General features: G+C 43.3%; 1 protein-coding gene across 1 annotated transcript in view; it reads left to right on the plus strand.

Annotated features, from left to right (window-relative positions):
- Positions 1-17,594, plus strand: part of LOC148522932 (membrane-spanning 4-domains subfamily A member 4A-like) — a 139,452-nt gene that overhangs the window by 86,944 nt on the left and 34,914 nt on the right. Inside the window, exon 4 of the mRNA XM_088473571.1 lies at positions 15,456-15,512. Within this exon, the coding sequence (XP_088329697.1) occupies positions 15,456-15,512 (57 nt within the window). The remainder of the gene's footprint in view (positions 1-15,455; positions 15,513-17,594) is intronic.

Raw genomic sequence — 17,594 nt, forward strand, 5'->3', positions numbered from 1 at the left:
TGGTCTAAGTACTGCGAAATAGTGTAGTACAGGGATTCTCTTGCCGCAATGATTGGCCTCCCAGGTGGAGATACAGCATTTTTGTGTAGCTTCGGTATGGTGTATAATACCAGCAACTTGGGCCAATCATGTGTTAGAGCATTGCGAATCTTAGTGTCAATGATATAATTATCAACTCCCATCTGGAGGATTTCATCTACTTCTTTTTTGAACAGAGGGGTGGGGTCTGTAGTCAGCTGTTCATATTCATCCCATCTGACAGTTGTTGGTATATTTCTGGTTTGTAGGCTGATAAGTCCTGTACAACTACCCCCGAATCTTTATTGGCAGGGCGGATTGTGATGTACCTGTATAGCCCAGGTTCTTAAGTGCTTGACTTTCGGCTGCGGTTTAATTTTTCCTGACTGTGCATTTCAGCGGTGTATGTCTATCAATCATATTATCCATATAGTTTGTAAAGCTTTTGATGTTGTTATTGAAAGATTGAGGAATGAATGAAGATTTCTTGTATATTGGAGGCATATCAGTTCGTTTTGGAGATTGACCTTAAAACTCTTTTAACTTCATACTGTGATCAAATTTAAACAGGTCCACTTTATTTTGAAAACAATCTGGTGCCTGAGTAGGCACAAATGACAACCCCTGTTCAGTGCACTCAATTCATCCTTGGTCAGAGTACATGATGAGAGGTTGAATTCTATCTCCTCTGGTTGTAATTCCTTTTTTGCCTGCCACGCTCACTGGCCTCCATGCCTGGTGGGGGTTCTTTTGTAAGATCCAGGGTGGCACGTGTGTCTACCTCTAAAGGGTGTCTTTGGGTGTTGGGGTGAGATGCCCTGTCTACACACTCTGTTTCGCTGGAGGATGCCGCTCAGCTGGAATTGTCTGTTTCTAATGGAAACCTTCTTTGTTTCCGCAACTTAGGTCTCCTAACCCTATTGGGTCCGCGGTTGAACGCCCAACAATAACAGGTGACTGTTAACAATTTTGATTTTTTTAAATTCAATTAACTCAGATCGGTATTTTTCAACCTGACTGAATAGTTTATTAATACACTCTTGCGAGGTTTCCGCCTTGACCTTATTCAGGTGAATGCTTTCAAAATCCTTGATCTTATCAACCACAATATTCAATCCTCTGCATGACTCTTCAATAACCAGTAATATTAAGTCTATAGAAGAACATTTATTCAACACAGCCGCCCAGCGGTGGCAAAACTCTGGGTTGTATCACCCGATGGTCAGGATATTTTTTATCCTGAATCTGCGTGGGATTTTTTGTCCCGATAATGGTCGGAAAACGATACCCTGTATAGGTAAAAATCAATTTCACATTTTTTTCATCTGACTAATTGTGCAAATAGTTGTTCAGTGGTTTCAACACCAGCAGATTCAAGTAGATTAGCTTTAAACAAGATGTTTTCTGCTTCAGAATCAGTCAAAGACAATTGGTTCCCAATAGGTAAGACAATATTGCTGTCGCCAGCCGTTTCCTCAATAGTAGACATACCAAAAGGTGGAGGAAAATAAAAAAAAATCACTGACACAGTTTTCAGTGAATAAACAGTCTGATAAACACAATGTTAAACACGGAGGTGCCTTGACAAGTGTAGCAGTAATCTCAGCAAAGTGGACACCTGCTACAGATACAGGTAATAGAGAAAATCTGGCACTCACCCCAGCATCCACAGCATGTCTAGGTGCCTCTCCAGCAGATAGATGGAAAGCTGGTAACTATAGATGCATTGGGTGTACCACCTGTAGTTACCTTTAAATAGGTAACTCATTTGCACATTCAAGATCGGGCAAAATCTTTCAAATAAATAAATACCCAGTAGCATGCACAAGTCACTACGTTGTATATTACATCAAATGCCCCTGTAGCCTACTGTATGTGATCAAAACCACTAGAGAGTTGAAAGAATGGTTGTCTCAACACAGGTCCAGCATACGAGTGACTATTGAAGGAAAGAACTCTGGACCTCATTCAGAGCCGGACGCTATTTGCGCTCGCTCGTTCACAAAAAGGGGCTGGCTATTTAAATTGAGCGCTTGCTCTTTGCGGTCTGTTGACGCCTCTATGTCTGAGCGAGCGTCCGAAACATGCGCTCGCTATTTTGTAAAGATGCCCCCTTGGCCGCTCGCATCATACGTCATCTCCGCTATTTATTTGATTAATCGAGTACATCGAAAGGCGTATGAACTGCTAGCTATTCTTGTGGTAGCATTTTCCTACCGCAATCATGCGAGCAGTTCAGGCTAAAAGACAACCAAGTGACATGGTCGATGACGCTGCTTTGTTAATTATGCACACCCTTAAAACGCCCGTTTTGACCGTTTGGCACGCCTGCGTTCGGATCTCCACTCCCCGTTTTCAAGCACCTTCCCATGTTACCACCCACAAACGCCTCATCCTGTCACTCAAATTAGCAGGCACTCGCTATTTTGCGAGCACACGATTTCCGACCGCACTGACTGGTTGGCGCATGCGCATTACAACCCATACGCATGCGCAGATGTGCGAACATCGCTCGGAGCGAACGAGCGGCCGCTTAAGAGCGGCTCTGAATCAGGCCCTCTGACCAGCTGGTGGCACGCCACTTTCGAGATTTTCAACACAATCTTGCTTCTATCCGGTATAACATTATAGACTGGATCCCACCCAATCCAAGGGGAGGCAATCGTGGACGTGTGCTATTGCAAGAGGAAGCTAAATGGATACATATCTTACAAACTATTCACCTGCTGGGCCTGAATGAAATTCAACCTCTTATCTGCTTTTTTTAATTTTTGTTGTTGTACATTTTTGCTTCCATAGTGCCTTTTTGCATCTTTTTTTGAGTGTGCATTAATAATAATTTTTCCATAGATGTCACCTAGTTGGTTTATAACATCAGTACTGCTATTACACCCATATATAGTATGATTAAAGCAAGCTGGACTTCCTGTGCATTACACCTCCAGGTTAGTTCACAACGCTTGCAACCAGGCATTGTTATTGTATAGCCCCATACTTTGCTAATTACACATTTACATTATTCTTAATTATTCTATCGAACAGGTAAAATTTTCCTTATTTACCCTGTAGTTTGTTACACTCAGTTAGTTCATGTTCAGTACCATATATTTTGGAGTGTCCAGCACCCAGATCCATTTTACATGGTTTTACTTGATTGTGCATATTTAACATTTATCCCTATCACAAACTACGTGGTTGATGTGTGTGCACCTCTACTGAGTAGCCGATGAAATGTTCTACAAGTTTATCTGTTGCTGCTGCTCTTTATGTATGATTATGCCTCCATTTTTTTATATATTTTTTGTCACCATGGTAATGGTATGCACAGCCCTAACCAAACCTCCCTGCTGGATCCCGAGTGTCGTCGCTTATTGATGATGTCTCCAGGATTCCAGTGTGTGTGGCAAGTGCGGGAACTTCACTCTCACTGGGTGGGTACACTGGTATTTATGTCTCTTTTTGTTCATTTTACTGCATAATAGAGCCAACGCTCTGAAACGTTGACTATATATCCTGGCTGTGCCTTTTATTTATTAGAAGTGCTGTTGAGACCCTGAGTGCCATCCTTTCACTATATATATATATATATAGATGTAATACCCAGCTATGCAAGGTATCGTCGCTACAGTCCGGCTGTGATTCAGAGGTGGGGTGAGTGAAAAAACCACAAAACTGAGGGGGAGATGTACTAAACCAATCAGCTCATGAACGTCACTTTATAGGCTTTGTTTGAAAAATGACAGTTAGGAGCTGACTAGTTGGTACTTGATCTCTCTCCACTTTATCACTCTCCAAGGCTTTGTACATGTCCCCCTGAGTTCAGTCAGCACATAGACCATACCTGCCAACTCTCCCTCATTGTCAGGGAGACTCCCTGAAATAGTAGCAATCTCCCTGTCTCCCTGAAGAGTCTAGCAATCTCCCTTTCATCCTTACCCCCATTATGAAGCTGTTATATTAAAAAACAGAGATATATACATTCAAATGGGATCATTAATGTCATTTCCTTGCATTGGTTATTATAAGGCACATTGGCCCTCATTCAGAGCCGCTCGTTAGCGGCAGTACGCTCGTTCCGAGCGATGTTTGCACATCTGCGCATGCGTACGGTTTTTAGTACGCATGCGCGAACCAGTCAGTGCAGCCAAAAATCGTTTGTATGCTATATAGCGAGTGCCTGCTATTTTGAGTGACAGAATGAGGCGTATGTGGGTGGTAACAGGGGAAGGGGCTTGAAAATGGGGAGTGGAGATCCGAACGCAGGCGTGCTTAAAGGTCAAAACGGGCATTTTATGGGTGTGTATATTTAAAACCGCAGCGTCATTGACCACGTCACTGGGTTATTTTATAGCCAGAACTGCTCGCAAATTTGTGGTAGCAAACACCAACCACAAGAATAGCGAGCAGTTCATACGCTGGTCGATGTACTCGATTAATCTAATAAATAGCGGACATGACGTATGATGCGAGCGGCCAGGGGGCGTTTTTAACAAATAAACGAGCGTATGTTTTGCTCGCTCGTTCAGACTTAGAGGTGTGAACAGACTGCAATGTGCGTACGGATCATTTGAATAGCCACCCCTTGTTTTTAAACGAACGACCGCAAATAGCGAACGGCTCTGAATGAGGGCCATTGATCCCTATGTATTTATTAAAAGTATTAGTGTGTTTTCATCAACAAACAGATCTTACTAACTGCATTTGGGCTGGTTTACATTTGGATGTAAGTCAGATTTAGGACACGCCTCTCAGATTTATCAGTATACACCCACTTTACCACCGCGCTCATAGGTTCTGCTTTCACAATCTCCCTGAAGTGCTTTTTAAAAAATAGGCAAGTATGACATAGACCTATAAGCGACAGAAGGATGCAGCCTAAGATCAGTCGATACACAGTATTAGTGACAGGAGTCTGCAGCATCATTGACAGCTATTCCAGTACAGCAAAAATATCCTAGCATACTTACAGTAGCAGTAACAGTTACCTTAGGAATTAAAACATTGAGTTACATCTTACCCTTGTGCGGCTAAGGAGGACGACTGCATATTACAGCAATAGTGCCAAGCAGTAACCTTTATAGGGGCCACAGTGCCAGGAACAGTGACACCTCTTTGGATATCCATACACAGTAATGTTCAATATTATCTCTATAAATGTGCATCAACAAAAGGCTGTACTGTGAAGATAAGGGACAGAGGGCCTGATTCAGAGCCGGACGCTATTTGCGCTCGCTCGTTCAGAAAAAGGGGCAGGTTATTTTAATTGAGCGCTCGCTCTTTGCGGTCTGTTGACGCCTCTATGTCTGAGCGAGCGTCCGAAACATGCGCTCGCTATTTTGTAAAGATGCCCCTTGGCCGTTCGCATCATACGTCATCTCCGCTATTTATTTGATTAATCGAGTACATCGAAAGGCGTATGAACTGCTCGCTATTCTTGTGGTAGCATTTTCCTACCGCAATCATGCGAGCAGTTCAGGCTAAAAGATAACTAAGTGACGTAGTTGATGACGCTGCTTTGTTAATTATGCACACCCTTAAAACGCCCGTTTTGACCGTTTGCGTTCGGATCTCCACTCCCCATTTTCAAGCACCTTCCCCTGTTACCACCCACAAACGCCTCATCCAGTCACTCAAATTAGCAGCCCCTCGCTATTTTGCGAGCACAAGATTTCCGACCGCACTGACTGGTTGGCGCATGCGCATTACGACCCATATACATGCGCAGATGTGCGAACATTGCTCGGAGTGAACGAGCGGCCGCTTATGAGTGGCTCTGAATCAGGCCCAGTGAACTGTGACATTTCCCCAGGACATTTTACTCCTTACTGAGTTCATAGTGCAAACTTTATAAGCTCAGCCAGTTGCAATTGTAGTGTACATTATTTGACAAGATCACATATAGGGCCTCATTTACTAATGAGTTTTATCACCAAAACGAGTGATAAATGTCACTGTGTATGCTAAATGGTGCTCCAGCCAATCAGCTCCCAACTGTCAACTGTTAGAAAAATGACAGTCGGGAGCTGATTGGCTGGAGCACCATTTATCATACACTGTGAAATTTATCACTCGTTTTGGTGATAAAACTCGTTAGTAAATGGGGGCCATAGTATAAAACAGTGGTTGGTGCATTCAGTTGTGAGGGAGTTCCCAATCTCTCTGCCATGATGAGAGGACTCCAAGAGAAGTAGGTACTATCCGTCCAGCAACAGAATATTAACCCTTTCACACTGCCAGCAATAAACCTGGGTATTTCACGTGAACGGGCAGCAACCCAGGATATTGCTCAGTGTAAAAGAGCCCATTTGAAATAACCTGGGCTGAGTGAGAGGGGTTTTCTCTCACCTGAATTCCCCACATTCTGGTGGGATCAGCCCACTCTAGGGGTTGCTGGAGTGAAACTTGTGCGTTCAGCATTAGCAGTGGAGGTGTGGAATTCCAGGTTTTCACAATTACACAGACCCAGCTGGAATAATCACTGGAGCACAGGAAGGCTTTAAAACTCTCACACACCTGATGCTCCTTGCTCCTGATGCTGGATAAACTGTCCAGGTGATAGGCCGGGAGTGGTGGTTAGCATTAGGGTGCCAAGACCTGGAAGGTCCACAGATATTGTTACTGCTGAGTGCTGACTGTTAAGCACAAGGAGTGCTGGGACATTTACTTTTTTGTTTATTTGCTTATTTTCTGTTATGTGCCAGTGTGTATCCAGGCCTAAGCTCACATTATGCTAAGGTGCAGTGTCTGCTGCCATTAAAAGACACTGCTTTACCAAATACCTGCCTTTCTGGACTCCTCATTTCTATACCCCATGTTACAATATATATATTAGAGATGAGCGGGTCTGGACCCACCTGGGTTTTCCCGCATTAATCATATTTCAAAACAAGGCAAAACGTCTTCATCCCGCTGTCAGATTCTAGCGGGATTTGGATTGATTATAAGTCCCTCCCCACAATGATTGGCACCATTTGCTTGCTGAGTCCTGGGCTGTCAGGCTGTGCTTTGTCCAAGGAGGCTTTGTTATCCAATACAGGGGTGTGCTGTGCTGGGCTGTGTTCTCAAATACAGGGGTGTGCTGTGCTGGGCTGTGTTGTCCAATAAAGGGGTGTGCTGTGCTGGGCTGTGTTGTCCAATAAAGGGGTGTGCTGTGCTGGGCTGTGTTGTCCAATCCAGGCAGTTTGTCCTGTGCTCTGTCCAGGGGCTGTGTTGCCCATCAAGAGGTTTGCTGTGCTTGACTGTGTTGTCCAATCCAGGCAGGGTGTGCTGTGTTCTGTCCAGGGGGCTATTATATATCATTGCTTTGCTAATCCAGGGGTGTGTTGTGCTGTCCATCAAGGGGTATGCTGTCCAGAGATGTGCTGTCCATCTAGTGTGCTGTCCATCGAGATGTAAAAAAAAAGTAAATGTTTCAAATTTTTTTTAAATAAGTTAAAACAAGTTAAATATTTATTTTGTGCTGTACCCCACAACTGTGATGCTGTATGCCGTATACCCCTCCAGTGTATCCAAAACACTGTGATGCTGCTGGTCCTATTATGAGTGATGCTGTACAGTACGTTCATCACACTGCAGTCTATAATTCGTAAAGTATTGTGAGTGACGCTGTCAGTCAGTAATACCACAGTGTAACATTATTCATACAAGTATTGTCACGGGAAGCAGTCGGGAAGCCGAAAAACGCAATCCCGACCGCCGGCTTCCTGACTGTCTAATCTTGGCGGGAGCCTGATGCCTGGAATCCCGATTGAAGGTAAGCCAGGCACCGGGCATGGACAGCCGTTGGGGGGGAGGGTTAGGTTTAGGGCTCCTGGGGGGGACATAGGGTTAGGCACCCCCCCGGGAGACTCAGCGGTTAAGGGGGGGTTCGGTTTAGGCACTTAGAGGGGGGATTAGGGTTAGGAACTTGGGGGGTGGGGTTAGGCACCCCTAAGGGAGGGTTAGGGGGGAAAAGATTAGGGTTACTTACCTTTTAGGTGCATAGACACATAGAATTTGATGGCAGATAAGAACATCTTGGCCCATCTAGTCTGCCCCATTTTTAAACATATTGTTACCTCAACCCTTATTGATCCTTACTTCTTCTGAAGGATACCTTTATGTCTATCCCATGCATGTTGCTCTACTGTCTGAGCCTCTACCACCTCTGATGGGAGGCTATTCCACTTGTCCACTACCCTTTCTGTGAAGTAATTTTTCCTCAAATTTTCCCTGAACCTACCACCCTCCAGTTTTAGAACATGGCCTCCTGTTCTAATACTTCTCTTTCTTTGAAGAATGTCTCCTTCCTTTACCTTGTTAAAACCATTTATATATTTGAACGTTTCTATCATGTCCCCCCTTTCCCTTCTCTGCTCCAAACTATACATATTAAAATCTGTTAGTCTTTCATGGTACGTTTGTGGTGTAGACCTTGCACCATTTTAGTTGCCCTTCTTTGTATAGTTTCTGATATATTAATATCCTTCTGGAGATATGGCCTCCAGAACTGAACACAGTATTCGAGATGAGGACGTACCAATGACCTATACAGTGGTATTATCACTTCTTTCTTTCTGCTACTGATTCCTCTCCCTATGCAACCAAGCATCTGACTTGCCTTCCTCATTGCTTTGTTACAATGTTTGCTTGCCTTTAAGTCACCTGAAATAGTGACTCCTAGATCCCTTTCCTCTTCAGCAGTTTCCAGTATAGTGCCATTAATACTATATTTAGCCTTTGGATTTTTGAGACCCAAGGGCATGATCTTGCATTTTTTTGGCATTAAACTGTAGTTGCCACATTCTTGACCATTCCTCTAGTCTACAGTACGTAGATCATCAATCATTTGTTTTACTCCTCCTGGTATGTCTACCCTGTTGCATATCTTTGTGTCATCTGCAAAAAGGCATAGTTTCCCTTCAATACCATTTGCAATGTCACAAATAAAGATATTAAAAAGGATTGGTACAAGTACAGATCCCTGAGGTACTCCACTGGTAATATTTCCCTCTTGAGACTGCACTCTGTTTACTATAACTCTCTGTTTCCTATCCTGCAGCCATTATCTTATCCATTCAACTATCTTTGTATCCAATCCAATGCTTTCCAGTTTCATTTAACAGTCTGCGATGTGGAACAGTGTCAAAAGCCTTACTAAAGTCTAGATAAGCTATATCTATGGCCCCCCCTTTATCTATTTCCTTAGTCACCCAGTCAAAAATGTCAATAAGTCAAGATCTTCATCCCTGATGGGCAAGCGCTGTCGGGATTTGAACTGTGCGGCTGGCGGTAATACATACCGATTCCATTATCACACTGTTGGTCAGTAATACCGCAGTGTATTATATTCATAAAAAATATTGTGACACTGTAAGTGGAAACGCACTGTAATATTCAACACATATTATGACACTGTAAGTGGTTGCACAATGTATTTATAAAAAATATTGTGACACTGTAAGTGGAGATGCAGTGTAATATTCAACATGTATTGTGACCCTGTAAGTGGTAGCGCAGAGTATTCATGAATAATATTGTAATACTGTAAGTGGAAACGCAGTGTAATATTCAACACAAATTGTGACACTGTTAGTGATAGCACAGTGTATTCATAAGAAAAAAAATTACACTAAGTAGAAACGCAGTGTACTATTTAATAATTATTGTGACACTGTAAGTGGTAGCGCAGTGTATACATAAAAAATATTGTGACACTAAGTGGAAATGCAATATATTATTCATAACAAATATTGTGACACTATAGATCATTGATATCGCGGTGTAATATTGAAAATTGGTACAAATTGACATGTGTGCTGTAGCCCACTTTTTTGTGTTTGTTGATTTGGAGAATGATCAGTTGAGAGGAGAGCAGGAAGTACATACTAGTGCTGGAGCTGCTGCCAGTGCCTCCTGTTATGACGATACTAGTCCATCTATGTCATCTACTAATGCCGATGCCCAAGGGCATACAGGCTTAAGTCAGGGCATCTAAAATCAAAGAAGCAGTCTTTTACAGTGCTAAAGAAAAGAACATCAAAGGGAAAGTTAGCTGCAGAAAGACATAAAATTTACAATATGCCTTTCACCATTCGAAATGGAAAGGAAAGGCTTAGGCCTTGGCCTTTATTTATGACTGGTGGTTCTGCCTCTTATGCTGACATAGAAATTGAGGATGCTTCTCTTGAAGTGCACGAGATGAGGATGATATTTGTGAAGCTGACGCTAAAAAGGGCATTGATGATAAGGATGTTGATGAGGATGTTGGTTGTGTAAATCCATAACTGGTGGATACAGTTGTAGCCCATGATAAGAAAAAGCCCATTGTCTTCCCTTGGCATAAGACAAAAAAATCCACCTCTTATGTGCGGAACTATTTCTACCCAAATCCAGAAAACAATTGTCAAGCCATCTATAGCATTTGTAAAGCCAGAGTAAGAACTCTGGCTTTACAAATGCTATAGATGGCTTGACAATTGCTATAGATGCTATAGGGACCTTAACTATCTAGGAACCTGCTCTCTGTTACCTCATCTGCAGCACATTGAACAACTGTTTTTGCCAAATTCATAAACTTTGGCTAAAAAAGTCAACAAGCAGTCCAGCGTCAGCTAGCTCCCATCTCTCTGCTAGATCTAAGCAGCTGCTAACTCCACCACCAACACCTTCATCAACACTATCCTCAATAATGATCAAAAGTAGTCCTGCATCCAATTTGATAAGGTTAACTGAGTCCTACTCTATCCAGGATTCCTCAGAAGAATCCTTGAGCGATATGCCTGAGCTGGGGATGGATCTTCATCTCAGAATGCTGTTGTACCCACTGTCCACTTAACCACAGATATGTGGACAAGCGGAACAGGCCAAACTCAATATTATGACTGTAACAGCCCACTGAGTGGGTGTATTACCCGCAGAGGCACCAAAAGCAGCTGCAGCAGCGTCTAAGAAAAAGCAGCTCATTCAGAGGCAAGCTACTCTGTGTACCACCGGTTTAACTAAGAGGCATACCACTGACAACCTTTTAGAAAAACTCAGGAAATTCACTGCAAAATGTATTACCCCACATGGGCTCTCCTCAGGATCCGCCACCAATATTGTGAGAGCATTACAGCTGGGTGAATTCTAACACATCTTATGTTTTGTTCACACAATTAACTTGGTGGTGCAATTTTTTTTTAAATGACAGGGCCATGCAGGAGATGCTCTCTGTGGCCCACAAACTTTGTGGACATTTTTGCCATTTAACAGGTACATGTAGAAGATTACAGTACCTGCAAGAACTGTAGACTTTGCCCTAACACCAACTAAAGCAAAAGGAAGCAGCAAGGTGGATTTCCACCCTTTATATGCTTCAGCGGGAGGAACAGCAAAAATTCATCCAAAGCTACACAACCTATGACATAGTAAGAGGAGGGAGTATGTACTTTACTCATGCTCAGTGGAGGATACTTTCCGTGTTGTGCAAGGTGCTGAAACCCTTCAAAGTAGTCACCTGTGATGTGAGTTCAGACACTGCCAGCTTAAGTTATAGTAGGTAATTCTCCTTATTAAGGCGGTATATCATTATCATTCAGTCGTTCACTACACTGCAGGGTGCCCACACTGAACGATATGTCGTTCAGTGCAGGCACAATCAATCATCTGCAAACATGCTGAACCTGACAATATCGTCAGGTTGACCAGCATGTTTGAACGATGATAGATGTCTAAACGATGTCTAACAGACCAAACTTTCAAACGATGTTCAAATGATTATTGAACGATTTTATCGTTATCGTTCAATCGTTCAACTTTATCGTCTAGTGGATACCCCCCTTTAGACTGTTGGAAAGGAAGCTTGAGAAACTGAAGGAGGACCTGAAACAAAGTGATTCCGCTAAGTATGTTGGACTTGTAGATCAAGTCCTTTATTCACTTCACCAGAATCGAAGGGTTGTCAGGATCTTCCAATCGGATCAATAAATTTTGGAGACTGTGATTGATCCTAGGTTAAAGTCATACATTATGTCTTTCTTCCCAATGGACAAAGATCTGAAGAGATGCAAAGAGCTGCTGGTAAGCAAATTGTCAGCTCAAGCAGCACGTGGTGCAGCGATGGCTCCTCCATCAGTTTCTATAGCAAGTGCGGCTGCCAGGAAAAAAAATACTTTCCCAAAAGGCCCACTGGTGATGCAGATGGGTCAACACAACCAAGTTTTGACATCTTGTCAGTTCTTGAAGAATTGCCTACAATTAATGAGACCTCTACCATGAGACTCCATCTGATATGTCACTATTCAAAGATTGGTTGAGAACTATTTTAATGATGACACCCAAATAGGCATGTTAGACAGTCAGTTTTACTACTGGCAGGAGAAAAAGGCAATACAGGCCCTTGCACAAACTGGTTTTGCTCTACTTGAGTTTCCCACCCTCCAGAGTGTACTTCGAGTTTTCAGCACAGCTTGAAACCTTGTCAGTGATCGTGGGAGACTACTCCCTCAAAATGAGGTAAATACTATGTACATCAAAATAAACTACAAATTCCACGATAATGGCTTTACGGCCAATTAAGTCCAAAAAATACAAATGCACCTGTAATGGTGAATTCCAGCGGGGACAAATTAATATTGTGTGAAGATGATGTACAGTATATACTGATGAGGGTGAGGAATTGGAAGATGGTGTCAACATCTTGCCTCTGTGAAGCCAGTTTGTGTACGTAGAGATCATTGCCAGAAATGTCAGCTGCCCTTGGTAGCTTGTTTTGTGAGGGCCCAAACAAACCAATCACTTCAGCCACAATTGGCAGTCCCTGTCACTGAAGTGATTGGTTTGTTAAACTGTGCATGTCCTGTTTACTATACACAACATAAGGGTCGGTGAAAGTCCCCAAGGACAATTCCACCTTGCACCTCTTCTCTTTGCATTATGTGCTTTTTGGGTTATTGCTGACTGTCTTCTTGTGTAGGTGACAAACATTACTTATAGTTTATTAAACTGCCATCCTTGTCTGCCACTTCAGTGCCACTCTTGTTTCCTAGATGTGTCACGTTGGAAGTCACACTGCCACAGCTGCTGACATTTTCTACAAGCAGTTGATAATTCCCAAAAATGTCCAAAAATTGTTATGGCCACAGACAGCAGCTTCTGTATGTCCCTTTCAATTTTTTTCTTTAAATTCTGAATAACCAAGTTGATTGTGTGGGTAGATTTTCAAATTTACCTATTTATTTCATTGCTCCCAAACCCAATCGGTTTCCCAAAGATCCTGGTGATTTGATAGGCTGTTATTAATAATGGTTCAGCTCAATAAACACCTGCCTCCTTTGTTTGTAGGTGACTCTAAGCAAAATAACTGGTGGTGGGTGTCATACCAGAAATATGAGCAGCAGCACAGAGCATCTTCCCGCCAGGATGTGTGCAATAAAGTACAAATGTGTTTAATACAAAAATTAGTTGTGTATATTGGTCACATACATATTTACATGGTACATACTGTGCATAAAGCAGGCTGAGGTAACCCGAGGTATGCCGCCCATTGTTGGCAAGCAACTTCCAGCAGGCCCGGCAAACAGCATGGAAGCTGGGAGTTGTAGTTCAGCCAGGGAGCTACAGGCTGCTTTTCTATGATGTAAACAGCAAGTCTTGGTCCCATTGTCCCTAACAACCTCCCTAATCACAAAGTAAACATCTCTCTTTCCAGTGTGTACTATTAAGCAGCACATCCACAAGCAAGGAGGCCACATTTCTAGTACCTCCTCCAGATCAAAGATGTCTTTCAGGAACTGAAGAACTTGATCCTACATTTTTTTTATGAATCAAAACATTAAAATAAATACATTTACAAACTAATCAATCCTTCCGTCCTTTCCCTGTCTTTTGTCCATAAACATACTCCTTCTTCCTCGGGCCACTGACTTTGTTATTGATTAATGAAAACATTCTTGGTTTTTAAACTTCCTATGGGGTCATATAGTTTATTAAACTGCCATCCTGTCTACCACTGCAGTGCCACTCTGTGCCATGTTGTAAGCTGATTTGCCACCCATTGCTGTCGCTTAGTTTAGTCAGCCAGCTTGCTCAATGCAATCTTTTGGCCTAAACAGGATAAAATCAATATTGTGAGCTGCGAGGTGGTCAAAATTGACTGTAAATAAATGTTAATGAGGTAATAATACTGCAGGAACAAAAACAGTCCCAAATTATGTATTTTTTTATGATTTTTTAGAAAAAATACAGATCCAATACATGCAAGGGCGATTTTGGTAAAACCAAATCCAGATCCAAAACACAAAGGAGAAACAGATCCATAACAAAAACAGGTCCAAGTTACATGATTTTAGCTGTTTTTTCAATTAAGTTTTAAAGAAATTCAAAACTATAACTGAAAAAAACAAAACACTTGAGGGTGAATTTGCCAAAAAGCAAAATATGGGGTTCCACACCACACACATCTCTATTGTGTGCAGACACCTACAGTAAGTGTGTTTGAAATAGACCAGAGGTTCCCAATCGTGTTATTTTTAAGGCTCCCCAACAGTTCTGGTTTAAAGATATTCATGGTTGAGCATATGTGACTTAACTAGTACCTCAGTCAATTTGATTTAACACCTGTGCGCAACCATGGATATTCTAAAACCCAAACTGTTTGGGAGTTTTGAGGACTGCGTTTGGGAAACTCTGATATAGACAATGGGGTAGATGTATGAAACCCAGAAGCAGTATCAGCGCACGTTATGTGCTCTGATACTGCTTCTCCTCGATGTATGATGGGAGGTCTGGGCGGTAAATGACAGGGGTGCTATGCGCCCCTGTCATTATCGGCGCTGCTTTCTACAAGATAGCTGCGCTGAACGGCATGGCCATGTACGAATGGTCATGCCGCATGACTGTTCGGCTGGCTGTAGCTGTCATCATCGACAGCTACAGCCTGGTGCTAACCTATACTCACAGCAGGGACAGTGCTGTCCCTGCTGCCAGCTCCAGGCTGCACGCAGGGATTTCGCACATGCTCAGTGGAGCCGGCCGGCCGGGACAGAGACACAGGGCATCAGCACTAGGCTGATGCGCTGCTGTCTCTAGCGGGTAGCGCCGGAGGGGGAGTTATCGCTCCCCCTCTCCGGCCGATGAGATGTTTTTACATCTCATCGGTAGTGCTTCCTGCTGCGCCTCGGTAAAGAGGCGAAGCAGGAAGCGTTATAGCAGCACTTAACGTGACGCTATCATACATCTACCCCAGTATGAGATATGGGGGAGATGTATAAAACCTTTTTAGAGGACAAGAGAAGTTGACCATAGCACCCAATTAGCTTCTAGCTATATTTTTTAGTACAGTACATTCTATAAAATGACATCTAGAAATTGATTAGTTGCTATGGGAAATGTCTCCATTTCTTTAGAAGGTTGGATACAACTCCCCTGTAATGTTTGTACATAAGGCTTGATCTAAATTATATATATTTTTTTTGCAGTACATAATTGCAGGAGCTTTGACAATTGCAGCTCAGTGTAAGCCCAACATCTGCTTGGTGAGTTAAATGGATCTGTCAACTGTTTACCAACAGCTTTAAAAATGCTTGTTCACAGATGTGTCCTTTTACACTGTGGCTTCAAATAGCCCCTTTTGGTGCACCAGGTGCAGGCAACTTGGCCACACCAAACATCTTACTCACTCAAAATTGTTGCGATATTGCAAAAGACTGAGGGGTCTGTTCATCATCTCTTAATTTATACAACAGCATGTGAAAATTAACACTAGGTATAAATTAAGTGTCAGGGCCATTCATCAAGTTCTAAAAAAGTTTTTTTGTTTTCCAGAACTTGATTGTATTACTGAACTCCATCCTGTGATAGAATTCAACCCCTGATAATCTAAATAGGCTGCAGCCTGTGAAGAATTACAAGGCAGCTACTGCAGCCAGCAGAGGAATCTATGGCTGGGGGACCTGGTGAAAGGGTTTCCTTGGCTGTTGTATTACCCTTCCCTAGAAAAAAATTTGGTGCTGCTTCTGGAAATTACAGGGAAACCCATTCATTTTTCCCCCTGCATTTCCAGAACCAGGACCGGCTCAGAGCCCAGCGCTGGCTGCGCTAAATACAGGGGACCCCTATGTAATTTGTTCCCTGTATTTTCAATTTGGCAACCGGTGCTGGTTGTTCTTTTGGGGAGGGGGCTACGCTGTTTTTTTTTCTTCTAATTTTACACTGGTATTAATTTTTTTTAACACAGAAGCACAGATGAATTTCACTGATCCCATCCGTGCTCCTGTGTATATTTATTTACACACAGATGCATGTATCATGGATCACCTGCATGCATCTGTTCATTCGAGTTAGTCAAAACCGAATGCTAAATAGAAATGAATAATAGGAATGACAATGATTACACCATCGAACAACACGAACGACAGGAACTCGGCAGCTTCGTATATTCAGTAACCTGTTCAAAAAATTAAACACAGGAATCCGGACGATGTCATTCGAGATTGATCTTGGATGACATTGAATAGAAATCGGCATCTTAGAAAATTTACCCCTAACTGTCTTTTTACAAGCTGTACTAAACATTGGTGTAACTAGGGCCTTTGGTGCCAAGGGCAAGATGAAAAATGGTGCCCCCCCAACTGCATGCGAGCACCAAAAGACTGGGCATGGCTAAATGCCACAAGGGGTGTGACCACTGAAAAATGGGGGCATATCAACATGACACAACACCATTTCTCTTCACTTTGGGAACATTCCTTTCCACTACATATGCACCTTAATGCCCCCAGTAGTAGTGCCCCTTATGCAGTGCCCATAGTAGTAGTGCCCCTTATGCAATGTCCCCAGTAGTAGTGCACCTTATGCAATGCCTCCAGGAGCCTAGATAAAGGGGACGTGACCTCATCATGCCCCCTTAGGAAAGAAAAAAACTATTTTTTTGTGGCACTGCGTGCTGGGGAGGGGTGCACTGTGAACCTCTCAGCCCAGCACATAGCCAGTGGGGGGGCTTGGTCAGTGAGATTGCTCCCCTCACAGGCATAGGACTGCTGTGGCTGCTGCTTAGCAGCTGTGAGCAGTCTCCCTATGCAGCCCAGCACATAGCAGCGTGTGCTGGGCTGCTGTAATATAAGGGGGGGCTGCACTGGGTCCCCACCGGGCAACCCAGCAAGCCCAGGCCTGGGTAATTAGTACCTGCTCCCCCCCTCTCAGCACCTCTGCCCACAGTAGTGCCCCTTATGCAGTGCCTTCAGTAGTTCCCCTTATGAAGTGCCCCTTATATAGTCCCCCCAGTAGTGCCCCTTATGTAGTCCCCCAGTAGTGTCCCTTATACAGTGCCCCAGTAGTGTCCCTTATACAGTACCCCAGTAGTGTCCCTTATACAGTGCCCCTTATACATTGCCCCTTATGCAGTGCCCCAGAAGTGCTCCTTATACAGGGTCCCCACTAGTGCCCCTTATACAGGGCCCCCAGTAGTGCCCCTTATACAGGGCCCCCAGTAGTGTCCCTTATACAGTGCCCCCCATAGTAGAGCCCCTTATACATAAAACACACAGGCACACAGCACAAAATTATAATTACCCCACTCTTGCCCCTGCCGCCATCTGCTCCTCCCATCCCATTCGGCA

This window comes from Taudactylus pleione, unplaced genomic scaffold (genome assembly GCF_031769625.1).
Source record: "Taudactylus pleione unplaced genomic scaffold, aTauple2 ptg000136l, whole genome shotgun sequence".
In the NCBI taxonomy this organism is placed as follows: domain Eukaryota; kingdom Metazoa; phylum Chordata; class Amphibia; order Anura; family Myobatrachidae; genus Taudactylus; species Taudactylus pleione.